The sequence below is a fragment of the Thalassophryne amazonica genome, chromosome 10 (assembly GCF_902500255.1).
Source record: "Thalassophryne amazonica chromosome 10, fThaAma1.1, whole genome shotgun sequence".
Taxonomy (NCBI): Eukaryota; Metazoa; Chordata; class Actinopteri; order Batrachoidiformes; family Batrachoididae; genus Thalassophryne; species Thalassophryne amazonica.
The window spans coordinates 61044177-61062225 of NC_047112.1; the positions used below are offsets into that span (position 1 = coordinate 61044177).

Below are 18049 nucleotides of genomic sequence, written 5' to 3' on the forward strand. Positions count from 1 at the left end.
TTTGACCACGACTGCATCAAAATGAACAGTTATCACTTAAAAATGAGTCATCACAACATGACATCACGCTTATGTAAACTTTACAATTAACCTTAACATTCTTAATGTTAGCAGCTACATTCCATTCAAGGGAGTACTTTGTTTTTGGCCATCTCTGTAGCTGTTTGTTGCAAATGCTACCTCGAGACCAGTCACGGAAGTGCACAAAGTAATCCTGGTGTATCATCGGATGGTCACTAATAAATAAATTATGATTTTGATGTGACATGTCCTTTAAACAGAATACAACTTAAAGTAAAAATGATGGGGGGGTTTTCATCTTTATGAATTTGCAGATAACTGATGATATGACATAATGATATTAATACTTTTATTTGATTTGAAACATAAGATCCAGCATGGTAGTCTGAATTGTCTGAGAATTTGTGTGCTGTAAAAGAGCCATCAGACATCCATTGTGTTGTGTCCGGTGATTTATGTAGAGCAACGGTCTCATAATGAGGACATAACTTGGGTTCATTTCAGTATTAAAAATAACATGTATCTTGTTGTTATGTATGTTTCTTCTTAGAACAAAACTTTAATTTAATAAAACAAGGGGAAAATGACAGTAAATGGTCATCATACAGCCTGTAGAGTCCGTAACGGAATGTAACTGGTCATATGAATGTCCAAATATTCTCTCATATTATAGTATTTTTGTAAACAATGCCTTGTTGTGTAAGAGGCTAACTTAAATTATGATAATGTAGACCTGTTTTCTTCCAAATCTTTATGGTCACTTGTTTCTGCTGCATAGCGTCTATAACGCCAGAAAATATAAACATGGTTATTATATTCATAACTCTGTAAAATTTTTATCTGATGAGGATGTTTCATGAAATATCATGAATTTAATATCCCTAAATAATCATATTTTACACTGGACATAAATTGATCAACACTGGATAAAAGTGAAAAATTGCCCTCTTTGCAAAATTCATGACTATTTGACCCAACCAGATCTCTTAAAAACCAAATGTTTATTTTTAAGGAAATCACAGACTAAAAAAATTGATTTACTGTAACATGGTAGCATTCTTATAAAAGGATCTGATGAGTTTCATCAATGCATTTTAATGTGAGGTTGCTGGAGGCAGTTTATTAAATTATGATATTATGATCGTGGACAACATGAATCCCATCATTTCTCTTTCCCCATTACAGTCATTAATCAGTTATTACTGTTAATTGATTGGCATATTAACTGGCTGACTACACCAACACAAAATGGCAAAATTATGATTCTCTGAAGTGAGTGGGTCTTTCATGCTGATGATTTTATGGAGAAAATGTAATTTTCTGCATTTGTTTTAGGTTGTACGCTGCTTCTGAGCTTTCAGGTCACTTTTACAGCCAGTTTTCTTCAGAAAGTAGGGATGGATGCATGAACATTTCCAGGTCACTGAATATGTCGTGGACTTCATGTTTGTATTTTTGAAGGGAGGAGGGATTGAAGCATTGGGAACTCTGCTGGATGCCTCGGTGAGAGAATGTGTGAAGAGTGCTGTGATTGCTTTTTGATTTTTTTTTTTTTTTTATGTCAACTTGCCACTATCACCTTTCACAAACTTACTTCACCTTTTCCTAAAAATTAATAAATAATTTAATAATAATAATGATAATTACAGCTACTGGATGCTCAGCTCTACAGGCATCACTACTGGAAGCAGTTTTGTTTGATTTTGTCAAAATATTCTCAGCGGGTATTTGACAGATAGCCCCATTATCACCTGTAGTGGCATCACCTCAGTGAGGTATAAATATTTCCATACGATACAATTAAAAAAAAAGACACAAAAGAGAGAGAGAGAGAGAGCAAGAAGTCAAAATGGAAATTATTTAGAAACTGTTTGGCTTTTACCCATGATGTCATCATTGTGAAAATGTTTTCCAGACTGCATCCCACAGGCATTTATTTACACGTTGAGTTGGCTGTCGCTTTTCACCCCGGCTGCATGGATTTTTCACTGAGACCTGATTGGTGACCGAGTGCATGACATTGAACCTCTAATAAGTCCTACACCGGTTACCAGCAGTTTGTTCTCCCAGCACCAAATGCACAAACACACCTCTTCTTCTGCACTTTATTACTTCTTCTTCTACAGATATGTCTTGGAGGTGGATCTGCTGTGAAAGCACAATTAAAACTAAAGTATCTGCCTATTAGTAGGTAGAAACACAACAAAAACAAAATCACAGAGACTGGAGTTGGATTTCTGATGCTCCTTAAGTTCTCCACCACTTAATTTGGAGTCCAGCAGGTGTTGACTGAAGAGCAAAACACTTTTCTGCTCCCACAACATATTTACATACGAGGTCTCTTAGATAATAAACCGACCCTTTTATTTTTTTTTTAACTATATGGATTTGAATGACATGCGATTACACCAATCATGCTTGAACCCTCGTGCGCATGCGTGAGTTTTTTCACGCGTGTCGGTGACGTCATTTCCCTGTGGGCAGGCCTTGAGTGAGATGTGGTCCCGCCCTCTCGGCTGAATTCCTTTGTTTCACACGCTGCTCGAGACGGCGCGCGTTGCTTTATCAAAATTTTTTCTGGACCTGTGAGGAATATCCGAGTGGACACTATTCGAGAAATTAAGCTGGTTTTCTGTGAAAAGTTTAACGGCTGATGAGAGATTGTGGGGTGTTTCTGTCGGTGTAAGGACTTCCCACGGAGCGGGACGTCCTGCAGCGCTTCCAGGCGTTGTCGTCGGCCTGTTTCGAGCTGATAACATCCTAATTTAAGGCTTAATTCACCCAGGACATCGTGAGAGAACAGAGAAGATTCAGAAGAGGCCAGCATGAGGAATTTATGCGGACATTCCACTGTTTAAGGACATTATTTTAATGAAAGACGTACGCGCAAATTCGCCGAGTCGTTTCCGTGACGACTCGGCAAATCTGTGTGCGCCGCGACAGGAAAAACACCTCCGTGTTGAAAACCATTTGTAGAATTCAGGCGGCTTTTAATGGCTTTCAACAAGTGAGTAACTGAGAAATTGTTTAACAGCTTGGGCATGTTCCAACTTGCCCGTTAAGATTTCCAGCGGAGGTGTTTTTCCTGCCGCGACCCCCCGCGGTCGGGTCCAGCCCGACATGCGACTCTGCCCGCACGTTCTTTCATTACAAAATGACCGTTAACAATGGAATGTCCGAATAAACTCCTCATGCCGACTTCTTCTGAAAGTTCTCTGTTCTCTGACGACTTACTGCGTCAACAGAGCCTGAAATGTGGAAGTTTTCAACTTGAAACGGCGAGACGCTGCCGCCTCGAAGCGCAGATCGCCGTCAGGCGCCGTGGACCGTCCTTACGGCGACACTACCAGACCAAAATCTCTCATCAGCCGTTAAAATTTTTACCGAAAACCAGCTGAATTTATTGAATGGTGTCCACTCAGTTGTGCCTTACAGTTTTGAAAAAAATTTTATCCAACAAAGCAACAGTCTCTGAGCCATTCCTAAACAATGAAAAAAATCGACGAGCGGGTGGACGACTCCTCACTCAAAGACTGCCCACAGGCGAATGACGTAACCGACAGGCGTGAAAAAACTCTCGCATGCCCACGAGGGTTCAAGCATGTCTGATGTAATCACACGTGATTCAAATCCATATGGTTTTTTAAAAAAAATAATAAGGTCGGATACTTTTCTAATAGACCTCGTATGAGTATCCATGGATGAAATATTATTTTTCTTAATTTTAAATGCTAATTCAGCAATTACACCAAATTACATTTTTGTAGGTCCGTTACTGCTTCAAAGGTTTCTTAAAACTACTACTCAAATGTAGAAACAGTATGCTCCATGTGAGAAAAGTTTGTCCAGTAATATACGATAGGGGTTTATACCATGTGTTAAACTTGACTGCATGGTTATGGGTCTCAGTGGGAATCAGACCCGACACATGGGTAGTGTTGGTGTCAGACTCTCTATTCTGAGCTACAGTCACAGGTGTTTCATCTACATTTGTCCTACATAGCACTGAATGTATGTGAATGAATGTGTGTGTGTGTGTGTGTGTGTGTGTGTAGAGTTCTCCCAGACAATGAAATAATGGCGCTGTGCCATTATAGTCTCATTACAGCACATACTGTGGTGTACGCTGTGGCGTACGCTGTGGCGTACACCGTGGCGTAAATTTGTGATTTTTTTTTTTTATTAAGTTTATTCATCAACCTTCATCAGAGCCATTTAAAGATATCAGTCGTGCCTCACCTTTCTGCTGATTAAATTCTGTAACTGGGACTCTTGTCTGTTGTTGCGGGCAAAAAAAGAATCGTCCATTTCACAGCGACAGGTTTTATTTGTTTCTCATTATTTGCCTTTTTAGCGCAGTGTAAACTCTCAGGTTTCAGGGCGTGAGGTGGCTTGACACAGGTAACAGGTGGAGTCCAATGCAGACTCACAGTCATGGTTGGTTTTGATGGATAAAAGGTTTTATCTGTTACACAGGCGTGGGGTTCGGTACACAAGAGGTCAAGCTTACAGGCAGAGGTAGCAGACATGGTGCAGGCTGAGACTTTGTCCGTAAACCAGGTAGGGTTCATACACACAGTGCTGAGGAACAAAGCAGGCAAACAGAGGCAGAGTAAAAAAAAAACAAAAAAAAAAACAGGCTGAGTTCAAGGTAACGGTGAGGCAGAGGTTGGAGTACACAAACAAGGTCAAAAAATACACAAGAGCAAACAAGATGAAAATGAGAGGCGAGAATGTGAACAGAGTCAACAGTCAGGCAGTGAGCTGTGGAACTGTGAGGGTTTTAATAAGGAGCAAACTAATCAGGTTGATGTGAAGCAGGTGTGTGGAAGGTTCTGGGAAGAGGTGTGGTTTAGTGAACAAAGAAGAGGGAAGAAAGGCAAGAGAGTGTGGGAGGGCAAAACAAAGCAGTGCAAAACAAGAGAAGTGAGTGACAGAAAAACTAACTGTGAGAAAGAAACATGACGTGCTCAAATAATTAACGTGAGCAAAACAAAAGTGGCAAACCTAAGAGCTTACGTGACAAGTCAAAATGGGAAAACAAGTAAACTAATGATTAAAACTAAAACTAGAATGGAACTGTTATTGACTGGTACAGAAGTAAATACAATAAAATGGCAAAACAAACTATTGGGTAAACAGAGAATAAGTGATGAACAGAAAACAAAACAGGTGACTGCACTGGCTTCCAGTCAGTTACAGGATTCATTTCAAATTGTTGCTGTTGGTTTTTAAATGTTTAAATGGATTGGCTCCTTCTTCCCTCACCGAGCTTCTGTCGGTTCATGCTCCAGGTCGAAATATGAGATCAGCCAATCAACTGACTCTGGAAGTGCCGAGATCCCGGCTAAAAACCAGGGGAGACCGTGCATTTTCAGCGGCGGCTCCGAGACTATGGAACAGGCTTCCTTTGAATGTCTGTATGGCCCCGTCTTTAAACATCTTCAAGTCTTGGTTAAAAACTCATTTGTTTGCTCTGGCTTTCAACTCATGCTAGCCGATTCCTGATTTGGTTGTGATTATCATTTTAGCCATTTTGTTCCTGCTGTGTTTTTTATTATTATTATTATTATTATTATTATTATTGGGGTGTGTGCAGCACTTTACGCAGTTTTTCTGTATTAAATGTGCTATATAAATAAATTTGACATTGACATTGACTACTGAATAATGCAATAAATGACAAATGGTACATAATCTGACGAGCAACACTGGAGATTAAAAATAACAAAAACCAGTGACTAAGCATTATACAACAAATGTGATAAACAGAACTAAAACTAAAGTAACTTAAGAGACCCAGAGTGAACAAATACAAACTACACAATAAATGATAAGCAAAGAATGAAACCAGTGACGAAAGTGCAACACAAGGAAAAGCAACGAAATACTGAATGACTGCAAACTAAATAATGAGGTGCTGAATGAAACCAGTGAGTAAATAATAAACAAAGCAAAACAATAAACAGAACCAAACTGAGACTAACATGATAAAGTATGAACTAATGAAAAGTAAAACCAGAAAATTACAAAGGAAATACCCCAAGAGCGAAGACCTAAACCCCGAGCCGGGGCTGAGCATGACATCAGGCATGGACTGGACCATTTTTATCTCCCATTTTGCTGGTTCCTAAACTGTTGTTATGGTCCCTCATGTAAAGGGGAAAATTCTGTATAATATCCTTGGGTGTTGTGGTGGAACTTGACTTATTAAACATTGTTTCTGCAAATGCTGCTGCTGTTACCGTCCGTTACCGACTGCATGTAGATCTGACTCCAAGCTGCAGGTCTGACTGATGAGACGCTCCCTCTCCCTCTCTCTCCGCTTAAGCCAGCTGGCCTGTTTACGAATGTCCAGGTGTTCACTTTCTTCGGGCTGTCTGCTGGAGCATGTTTGAAGCCCAGTTGCTGTAGAAAATCAGTAACAAATGCAAATTCTCTTACAACCCCAGTTCCAGTGAAGTTGGGACATAGTGTAAAATGTAAATAAAAACAATACAATGATTTTCAAATCCTCTTCAACATATATTCAATTGAGTACACCACAAAGACAAGATATTTAATGTTCAAACTGATTAACTTTATTGTTTTTGTGCAAATATTTGCTCATTTTGAAATGGATGCCTGCAACACGTTTCAAAAAGCTGGGACAGTGGTATGTTTACCACTGTGTTACATCACCTTTCCTTCAAACAACACTTAATAAGCATATGCAAACTGAGGATACTCATGATTGGGTATAAAAGGAGCATTCCCAAAAGTCTCAGCCCTTCACAAGCAAAGATGGGGCGAGGATCACTACTTTGTGAACAACTGCATGAATAAATAGTTTAAGAACAGTGTTTCTCAATGTTCAATTGCAAGGAATTTAGGGATTGATTCCATCATTTACAGTCCATAATATTATCAGAAGATTCAGACAATCTGGAGAACATTTTACACATAAGCGGCAAGGCCGAAAACCAACATTGAATGCCCGTGACCTTCGATCCCTCAGGTGGCACTGCATTAAAAACCGACATCATTGTGAAAAGGATCTTACCGTGTGGGCTCAGGAACACTTCAGAAAACCATCGTCCACCACATCTACATCCACATGTGCGAGTTAAAACTCTACCATGCAAAGCGAAAGCCATACATCAACAACATCCAGAAACGCCGCCGCCTTGCTCATTTGAAATGGACAGACGCAAAGTGGAAAAATGTGTTGTGGTCTGATGAGTCCACATTTCAAACTGTTTTTGGAAATCAACAAAAACAATAAAGTTTATCAGTTTGAATATCAAATATCTTGTCTGTGTTGTATATTAATTTGAATTAGGTTGAAGAGGATTTGCAAATCATTGTATTCTGTTTTAATTTACATTTTAGACAACGTCCCAATTTCATTGTAATTAGGGTTGTACTATGAGAAAATAAGAGTAACGTGATGATGACGACACGCTGTGTGTGAACTCCTCATCAACAAAGTTTTCCTGGTACTGGTAGCTCATTTTACAAGTGAAAACTCTCCATTTCTGTTGAAATTTGCAAAATTCCCGACCATATGAAAACATACGTGAAATGGACACATTCACCAATGCCAAAACAATGCCGCTGTTGCCATGACAATCACGCATCAATGACAATATGTCCTGGACAACCTCCTTGATTGATTGATTGATTATATTTAGTAAGTTCAATCTAAGTACGTAATATAATTAGAAATACATTAAAAACACATGGATGACACAAAGTGCCATCCAGCATTCTCTAATCAAATCTATCATTTTAATGTACATGTAACCATTTTAGTTTCAATAAATGTTATTGTGAACTCATGATTTGGGTGTTATTGTGAGCTTAACAACCTGATTGTCCAATATTTTGGAAACATGTATGTAAAAGGTAAAAATATCATGGTGTAATTAAGTTAAGAGCTATTTGGTATATTTAGAGTGTATTGTGCAATAAGTAACATTCTATCATAACAAGAACTTGGTGCTGGAGATTTTTCTTATGTCTCTTAAGTTGTATTTTAGAGAAGACTGAAGGTTGAAGTTGCAGGACATGGCCTTTATTTGTACTTGAAACAGTCAACATGCTCGAGCTTCCTCCAGAGGAGGACTTCTCCCCCGGCGGTGTGCATTGCGCACAGCTCCTCGTCAGGTGATAATTGCCAACAGCATCACGATACTAAAAATTTCTGGGGAGAACCCTGGTGTGTGTGTGTGTGTGTGTGTGTGTGTGTGTGTGTGTGTGTGTGTGTGTGTGTGTGTGTGTGTGTGTGTGTGTGTGTGTGTGTGTGTGTGTGTGTGTGTGTGTGTGTGTGTGTGTGTGTGTGTGTGTGTGTGTGCATACATCAACTTCTCACACTAATATAAAACTTTTGGAGGTCCAAGCTAGATGTTTGGCTGGAAGATTTTATTTATCTTGTTAGTGTTGTGTGACCTTCCCCAGCAACCACTGCTTCCAGTTCCAAAGTACCACAGCATGGTGGCAAAAGGCACAGTAGCAATCACAAAGCACCTTTCAGAATAATTGTAAATGGTTCTATTATTAAAAAAAAGTCTGATCCAGTGTGGCAAAACAAAGGTTACAACGTAAAGGTAAAGTCTAGGTAGTTGTGTAGTTCCATAAGACCTTATGAAGTCATGAGGTCACTAAACAGAGGTGTTTGGAAATGCAAGTAGAATGAAGGTCCAAGTCTTTAGGGTTCTGGTGTTTCTGTCTTACTGTATGTTTGTGAAACGTGGACACTAACCAGTGACCTAAAGCAATGACTATATATACTGTATTTGGTACCAAGTCACTTCAGAAGATCCTTGGGTACTCCTTTGCCAAATGAGCGGTCACATAGGGATACTTGGATGACAAATGTCAATTGCATTGTGAGGGAACCTCAGCTCAGACATTTTAGCCATATGACGCATTTCTCTGAGCGTGATCCAACAAGCAGGTCCTGTGTTGAGGACTCTTCTGCTTAAGAAGACCAAGGGGACTCCCACATTTTACTTGGCCGAGGCAGATAGATGGTTGCTTTCGAGTATTGAGGTTGATGGCCCAGTTGTTTTCTTAGATTGTTGCCATCCAGGACCCAAGGCTGTTCCTTAGTGTTTTAGATGTGGCAACACATGGCACCCGTGCATGCTCCTCGACCTGTTGTGTAAGCATGTGATAGGTAATCTATCTGAAGTTAGGCTAAGTCGTTGCCTTTTAAATCTTGGTAATAGGAATGTTTGAAGCTGCAAGCCAGTGTCGCTAAGGAAATGATGTCACACTAAACTGGTCTCTTCCTCATCAGTCTCTGGTTAATTAGTTGCTCCAGTCTGTTCATGAAGTATCTTTTCCTCTAAGATGTATTTGTATTACAAATAAAGACACCTCTGTCCTTATAGCCAGAATGAAATTTGACACAGACCACACATGAGCTCAAGTATTCCTCTGTCATCTTCAGTACATCTAAAAAGTATGCTGCGGTTTTGGAAGCACAGCATATTTTTACTTTACACGTGACTTTTTGACAGTGTGTCTGTTTGTTTCTCTGTGGCTCTTGCAGGCATGGAGAAGACATGATTGTGACTCCATTTGCACAGGTCAGTAGTATTTACGATTATCACAAAATCCTCAAGTCTTTGTCTTGAGGATCAATGGTGAACACTCTGACACGCACAGTGCAAAAACATGCCCTAAGGTGTTAGGGCATGTTTGACTCATTTTCACTCTTTACAGGGCACTTAGTGTTGAGTTATTGGTACTAATGGGCTGGATTTACCCTCTTCATTGTTCATGGGTGTGTTTTGGTTGTAAAATTAAACGAAACAGTCAACGTCACCTGTCATTCCACACAGCACAAAAGTGATTTAGTGGCAAAGCGCATTGAAATGAGGGGTTTTCTGGTGAATTAACAGATCTTCCAAGTGCTTACTGTTATTTTGTTTCATAGTTGTTTTTCAGTTTAGTTTCGCTGTGCATAAAAGCAGGGTGTAAGTACATGTGTTGTCAAACCACTTATGTGAGGCACGTCTGAGTGGTGCACACTTTAAACACAAAGCGGTCACTTTAGACCACATTTTTGTTAGTCTGTTGCACAACTGTGTTCTACAACCAGACGATACCAGTGCACCAGAACTGTGCCTGACCATACCTCATCTTCAGACCACCATGCCCATGAGAGCATGTGACATGGGTAGTGGGCATGCACACCACAACAGCGTTGGTGGAAACTTCCAGAATCATCCTCGTTGTACGGTGCACACTTTTATTCTGGGTGGAAGACACAGCCCAAATAGTCAGTATTTCTTACTGACAGACAGCTTCTGTTTTGTATTTGTTTTATTGTTATTTTTCTGAGTGTGCAGCATCCAGTACCGAGGTTTTGTCTTTTCCGAGAACAAACTCCATGAAAATGTCACATTTTTCCATTCAGTATGTAATCAGACAGTTGTGGGTCTACAACACCCATACACATTTGTCTTCACTGGCTGTTTCACTCACAGGATTCAAAAATAGCAGACGGTTCATTTTTCACACAAAACACCCACATATATTCTCTTTGTACTGAACAACCTGTTCTGAGTGTGCGTCTGCTCAACAAAGTCGAATGACATAATCTGTGTGTGTGTGTGTGTGTGTGTGTGTGTGTGTGTGTGTGTGTGTGTGTGTGTGTGTGTGTGTGTGTGTGTGTGTGTGTGTGTGTGTGTGTGTGTGTGTGTGTGTGTGTGTGAGAGAGAGAGAGAGAGAGAGAGAGAGAAATACTTACAAACCAATATTCTAAATTAAATTTGGACTCAGCTCAAAATTGAAATTAAAGTACTTGACTAATAATTTTTAGCAGCAGAATTATGTAATGTACGATTTGAAACTGATCTAATTTATTCTGTGACGACACCACACACCACATCATAAGAAAGCACTGAAGAGCATTTTTAAATTCTGATAAGGAAACTGTAGACATCACCAACTTAAAAGTGACTCCACAATGTGGCAGTGACTCATTGATTTAGAATCAGAATCAGAATCAAATTTATTGACAAGTAACTTCATACATACAAGGAATTTGATCTGGTGTTATTGGTGCATAAATAACTGGAAAACAGTTCTATAAGAAGTACACACACACACTCATCTTCAACCACTTAGTCCAATTAAGGGTCGCGGGGGACTGGAGCCAAGTCCAGCAGTCAGAGAGCGCAAGGCGGGGTACAGCCAGGACAGGACGCCAGTCTGTCACAGGGCCACAAACAGACAAACACATTCACACCCACTCACACACCTACGGACAATTTTAAAGATTCCAATCCACCCACCCCACATGTCTTTGGATGTGGGAGGAAACCGGAGCACCCGGAGGATACCCATGCAAACACGGGGAGAACATGCAAACTCCACACAGAAAGGCCACAGGAGGGAACTGAACCCATGACCTTCTCGCTGTGAGGCAACAGTGCTAACCACTAAGCCACCATGCTGCCCTCTATAAGAGGTAAAAAGAGTCAAATAAACAAAACTATATTCACTATTAAATAAATAATACTTAATGGAATGGGACAGTGCAAAAACAGGTGATTGAAGTACAGATTTACAGTACCTTTCAGTGCAGGGACGACCCATCTGTGCTTTATGGTACTGGGGGGCAGTGGGGGTCTCTAGCATTGTTTCTGAGTCCAGCTATGGATGGAAAGCAGCTGTTATTGTGTCTTCAGGTTTTTGTCCTGATGCACTTCAACCTCTGGCCAGAGGGGAGGGTGACAAAAAGTTTGTGTCCTGGGTGTGAGGGATCAGCCACAATTTTCCTTGCTCACCTCAGGGCCCTGGATACATACAGGTCCTGTAAGGATGACAGACTATAGTCGATCACCTCGCTGCTACATGGATGATATGCTGCAGTCTGTTCCTGTCCTTAGCAGTGACAGCAGTATACCAGACATTGATGGAGGAGTCGATGATGGGCTCAATGATGGCAGTGTGGAAGTTCATCATCACTATTTTTGGCAGGTTGAACTTCTTCAGTTGCCACAGAAAGTACATCCTCTGTTGTGCTCTCTTGATGAGAGAGCTGATGTTCAGTTACCACTTGAAGTCCTGGGTGATGGTGATCCCCAGTTAGCAGAAGGACTCCACAATGGCAACTGGGGAGTCACACAGGGTGATGGGGGCGGCCAGGATTGGATTCTTTCTGAAGTCAACAACCATCTCCACTGTCTTGATGGCATTAAGCTCCAGATTGTTCTGTTTGCACCAGGACACTGGGTGATCGATCTCCCATCTCTAGGCAGGCTCTTACCCATCAGAGATGAATCCAGTGAGGGTCGTATCATCTACAAACTTCAGGAGCTTCACAGACTGGTGACTGAATGGTCTTGAGGTGTGTGAGGACAAGGCACTTGAAGGTCTTCATCACCACAGAGGTCAGGGCGATGGATCTGTAGTTATTAAGTCCTGTAGTTCTTTGTTTTTTGGGGATAGGGATGATGGTGGAGGCCTTGAAGCATGCTGGCACCTGGCATGTCTCCAGTGAGGTGTTGAAGAAGTCTATGAGCACCGGAGACAGTTGGTCTGCATAGTTCTTCAGTATAGATGAGGAGACAGAGTCAGGTCCAGCTGCTTTGCATGGGTCCTGTCTCTTGAAGAGTCTGTTGAGATCCCTCTTATGAATGGAGAGAGGCCTGGTGCGGGTCCTTGCTGTGAGCATTTGTCTGGGGAGCAGACCACAGGGGAGAAGGTGATGATGGATTAAAGCTGGTGATCATGGGGAGTGATATTAGGACTGTCCCATTGTCTTTCAAATCTGCAGTAGAACTCGTTCAGCTGGTTGGCTAGACGAAGGTCATTGAAAGAGTGGGAAGGGTTAGGTTTGTAGGTTGTGATCTGTCTGAAGGTGCCCTGACACTTGCACGACTTTGATCCGCGCACTTGCACACACACCGTCATGACGATCCCACCCACTGTGTTCCCAGCTGGACGCTGTGCTTTGTTCCACTGGTTGCCACGCATTGTGCACTGGACGCTGTGTATATAAAATAATTATTTCATAGCGGATTAATCATTTTCTCTGTGAGTTGGCTGTTGAAAACACCTCTAATCACTTCCGGAATCACAGAGGGCTGTTCCAGCTGCAGCTTTTCTCTCTCACACGCGCCCTTAATGAAGTGGAAAAAGCATTTGGAACAGTCTACAAAGGTAATTATTCATCATGGTTGTATTGTAATAGCTCAGTAAAACAGTTGCATGTTCATCCAGACGAGCTGTGCTCTGATGCAGTGCACAGACACAATCACTCGCACTCATGAGTTTTTGAATTGTTTCCGGAATGTTCACGTGAAGTTCACGTAATTAATGTGTGATGGAGATTTTGAACATTTCAAAATTTTCTTTGCGCACTTGCACAAAGCTGTGCACAGTTTACAACAGTTTACAAAGAGTTTTAGACTAGTTTACTCTCCTGCACGGCAGAGTGCACGCAAGTGTATCACAGTCGTGCAAGTGTCAGGTGGCCTTGAGTCCTTTCCAGACAGAAGTAGAGTCATTGGCTGAGAACTGATGTTGAGTTTCTCAGCATAAAGCCGTTTAGCTTCCCAAACCTGACCTTGTCCCCACTTGTGAAAGCCTCCTCTTTCTGCAGCTTCATATGTCTGAGTTTAGGACTAAACCAGGGTTTGTTGTCGTTATACCTCACCATGGTGTGTGATATAACGACAAACTCTGGTGCAATTCAGAACTCTGGGGGAGTTGAATTCTACTCTTGATTGAGGTCATGTTGATGTCACAGCCTGCACAGTACATCAGAGGCAGAGAGCAGACCACAACAAGAACACACTTCAAGTGTGAGCCCTTTTAAAGGTCAAATGATTACAAGCAGTTTACAAATCAGAATGTTGAAAATTTGGCACTTTAAAAGCTGTATAACCCTAAAGGGATTGTGTGTGCGTGGGTGGGTGAATTTGTTGCTTGGACTGGAACCTTGAAACTTTTCTCTGTTTTATTAAAATTCAAACTTTTTGTCAGAAATCTATATTTATGTATTTATTTATTTTACTTTATTCCATGTTGGATTTCTATTTTTAAGCATCATCTGCTTCAGTGCAGAGCTGCACTCGGAGTATTTCCTGGTCTAGTGTCATTGTAATTAGATCATCTTGTTCCTTCTTTATAGGTTCTTGCCAGCCTTCGAACAGTGAGAAGTAACTTTGCTGTCCTGACACATCTACAAGATCGTGTGAGCAACAAGTAAGAACAAGAAAACCGTCTGGGTGGCTGACACATTATATTGTTGCCTTTTTGCTCACAACTACTGTTGCTTTTTTCAGGCGGCCCCCAAACAGTAACCAACCCTCCATGTGTAAACAATGTCTCGCAGGTATGTTTTGACATCTACTTGTGACGTCACGTTTAGCCAGGTATACAACATGTTTACTTGAATGATAAGTGTGTTTGTCTCAAAAATATTCAAAGTGTAGTTGGCTTTGTGATGTCTTTCGATGAACTCAGTGCTTTTGTGTGTGTGTGTGTGTGTGTGTGTGTGTGTGTGTGTGTGTGTGTGTGTGTGTGTGTGTGTGTGTGTGTGTGTGTGTGTTATTGTCATTGTACATATACATACATACATACAATGAAGCGCTTTGAGCTTCTGATGCAGATGGAAAAGCACTCTATAAATGCAGTCCAAAGCGCTTCTGATGCAGATGGAAAAGCACTCTATAAATGCAGTCCATATACAGTAGTGTTCAGAATAGTAGTAGTGCTATGTGACTAAAAAGATTAATCCAGGTTTTGAGTATATTTCTTATTGTTACATGGGAAACAAGGTACCAGTAGATTCAGTAGATTCTCACAAATCCAACAAGACCAAGCATTCATGATATGCACACTCTTAAGGCTATGAAATTGGGCTATTAGTAAAAAAAAGTAGAAAAGGGGGCGTTCACAATAATAGTAGTGTGGCATTCAGTCAGTGACTTCGTCAGTTTTGTGGAACAAACAGGTGTGAATCAGGTGTCCCCTATTTAAGGATGAAGCCAGCACCTTTTGAACATGCTTTTCTCTTTGAAAGCCTGAGGAAAATGGGACGTTCAAGACATTGTTCAGAAGAACAGCGTAGTTTGATTAAAAAGTTGATTGGAGAGGGGAAAACATACGCAGGTGCAAAAAATTATAGGCTGTTCATCTACAACGATCGCCAATGCTTTAAAATGGACAAAAAAAACCAGAGACGCATGGAAGAAAATGGAAAACAACCATCAAAATGGATAGAAGAATAACCAGAATGGCAAAGGCTCACCCATTGATCAGCCCCAGGATGATCAAAGACAGTCTGGAGTTACCTGTAAGTGCTGTGACAGTTAGAAGACGCCTGTGTGAAGCTAATTTATTTGCAAGAATCCCCCGCAAAGTCCCTCTGTTAAATAAAAGACATGTGCAGAAGAGGTTACAATTTGCCAAAGAACACATCAAGTGGCCTAAAGAGAAATGGAGGAATATTTTGTGGACTGGTGAGAGTAAAATTGTTCTTTTTGGGTCCAAGGGCCGCAGACAGTTTGTGAGATGACCCCCAAACTCTGAATTCAAGCCACAGTTCACAGTGAAGACAGTGAAGCATGGTGGTGCAAGCATCATGATATGGGCATGTTTCTCCTACTATGGTGTTGGGAGTATTTGGGAGTATGGTGTATTTATATTATGCATTATATTATACAGATTATATTTCTGTCTCTATATTCAAGAGATGGTTTTTCAGTTTGGCAGCACGATTCATTAGTTTTGTTCTCTAAGAGCCAGCAGTTTCTTCACTTTCAAATCTACTTCTTGTTTTATGGCAGATGGGATCCAGCTTAATGGTGCATTACTGACACCTTCTGCTTCGGAGTTTCGATCAGACAGTACCTCATACAAATCAGTATACAGGAGCAGCTTGTCACACATTAGGTGGTGTCATGTTATGGCCATAGATGCAGTATATTTGCATATGCTGAGGACCTCAGCATGGAAAAGGCCAAGGCAATGCTCATGTTACACCTGACTGTGGCACATGGCTACCTTCAGAAGGCAAGAATGGACCAGCGGTCTGCCTGAGTAGTTGCCCATTAGAACACCAAAGATTTGGCACTAAGCTACTTTTTTCTCACTGGTTTAATAGTAAGACATGGTCATTTTTGTATCTTAATACAGTTCTAACCTGTGACCTCTGACCTTTCAGAGGAGCCCTACCAGAAGCTGGCAATGGAGACACTGGAAGAGCTCGACTGGTGTCTGGACCAGCTGGAGACACTGCAGACAAGACACTCAGTCAGTGAGATGGCTTCAAATAAGGTGAGAAAACATCCAGCCTGTCTTCATACACGCGGCTCAGTAAAGCTGTGTTCAGTCTTCCCATCACAACTTTGCAAAAATGGCAATTTATATCTGCATCTCCTCACAAGCTGTTTACATCTGAGTGTAAACTGTCAATAATGATCAGAACATGCCACAATTTACAGCATAATAACATAATTTCAACTTCACTTTCATGGAATATGGAACTAATTAACACGCAAGGAGGAAAATCTGAGTTTTAGGATATATTCAGCTGCAGTGTGAATATGCCACAAAATATGTTTGTTATATTAAAGGCTGCACATCTGAAGATTTACCATTATAGTATTTGACTTTCTTTCATATGTTACTTTTTCATTGTTTTTCAAATTTGGTGATTTACTAACACGATTGTAAAAAAATAAAAAATAAATCAGTAACCACATTTACAGTTGTATACAAAAGTTTGGGTACCCCTGATAATTTTCATAATTTTCCTTTATAAATTATTGGTTGTCTGGATCAAAAATTATTATTGATTGTTATTGAAATGATTATTGAAAGTCTGCACAATATCACAAAAAGGTTACTAGTATATTCTTGACATGCAGCAAATCACATTTAAATTGGTTGGGACAGTTTTTTTAAAGCTTCTGAACAATGTTTTAGTTATTTACTGTTGACTGCTTGCCTCTACTGGTGGTTGGCTCTCACTGCGGTATTGTATCACTTCCTGTTCCGGAGCACAGCGGTGTTTTTCTGTATCTGTTAGCTGTTTAATCTGCGCAGTTAGATTGATCTAGTTATCTAGATTACGATTTGTTTCCCAGTGTAATCTTTACGTGCCTTAACTAAAGCACTCCTTCTGCTGAATCACCTCTAAATTATTTACACATTATTCACTTTGCGTGTTTTTAGGAATCCGCTAGGTTAGCGTAGCTACTAGCTCTTAGCCGATTTAGCATGGCGGCTTCTCCTGTCTCTCCTGCACTTTTCTGCTCTGGGTGTGAAATGTTTAGTTATTCCTCGGCCTCCTTTAGCAGTAACGGTACTTGTAATAAGTGTAGCTTATTCGTAGCTTTGGAGGCCAGGCTGGGCGAATTGGAGACTCGGCTCCGCACCGTGGAAAATTCTACAGCTAGCCAGGCCCCTGTAGTCAGTGCGGACCAAGGTAGCTTAGCCGCCGTTAGTTCCCCCCTGGCAGATCCCGAGCAGCCAGGAAAGCAGGCTGACTGGGTGACTGTGAGGAGGAAGCGTAGCCCTAAACAGAAGCCCCGTGTACACCGCCAACCCGTTCACATCTCTAACCGTTTTTCCCCACTCGACGACACACCCACCGAGGATCAAACTCTGGTTATTGGCGACTCTGTTTTGAGAAATGTGAAGTTAGCGACACCAGCAACCATAGTCTTTCCGGGGGCCAGAGCAGGCGACATTGAAGGAAATTTGAAACTGCTGGCTAAGGCTAAGCGTAAATTTGGTAAGATTGTAATTCACGTCGGCAGTAATGACACCCGGTTACGCCAATCGGAGGTCACTAAAATTAACATTAAATCGGTGTGTAACTTTGCAAAAACAATGTCGGACTCTGTAGTTTTCTCTGGGCCCCTCCCCAATCGGACCGGGAGTGACATGTTTAGCCGCATGTTCTCCTTGAATTGCTGGCTGTCTGAGTGGTGTCCAAAAAATGAGGTGGGCTTCATAGATAATTGGCAAAGCTTCTGGGGAAAACCTGGTCTTGTTAGGAGAGACGGCATCCACC

General features: G+C 41.2%; 1 protein-coding gene across 1 annotated transcript in view; it reads left to right on the forward strand.

Annotated features, from left to right (window-relative positions):
- The window catches only part of LOC117518848 (cAMP-specific 3',5'-cyclic phosphodiesterase 4D-like), a 166908-nt gene that overhangs the window by 77892 nt on the left and 70967 nt on the right, over window positions 1–18049 (forward strand). The window contains exons 3-6 of the mRNA XM_034180090.1: window positions 9560–9596; window positions 14156–14229; window positions 14310–14359; window positions 16193–16305. Coding sequence (XP_034035981.1) covers window positions 9560–9596; window positions 14156–14229; window positions 14310–14359; window positions 16193–16305 — 274 coding nt within the window. The remainder of the gene's footprint in view (window positions 1–9559; window positions 9597–14155; window positions 14230–14309; window positions 14360–16192; window positions 16306–18049) is intronic.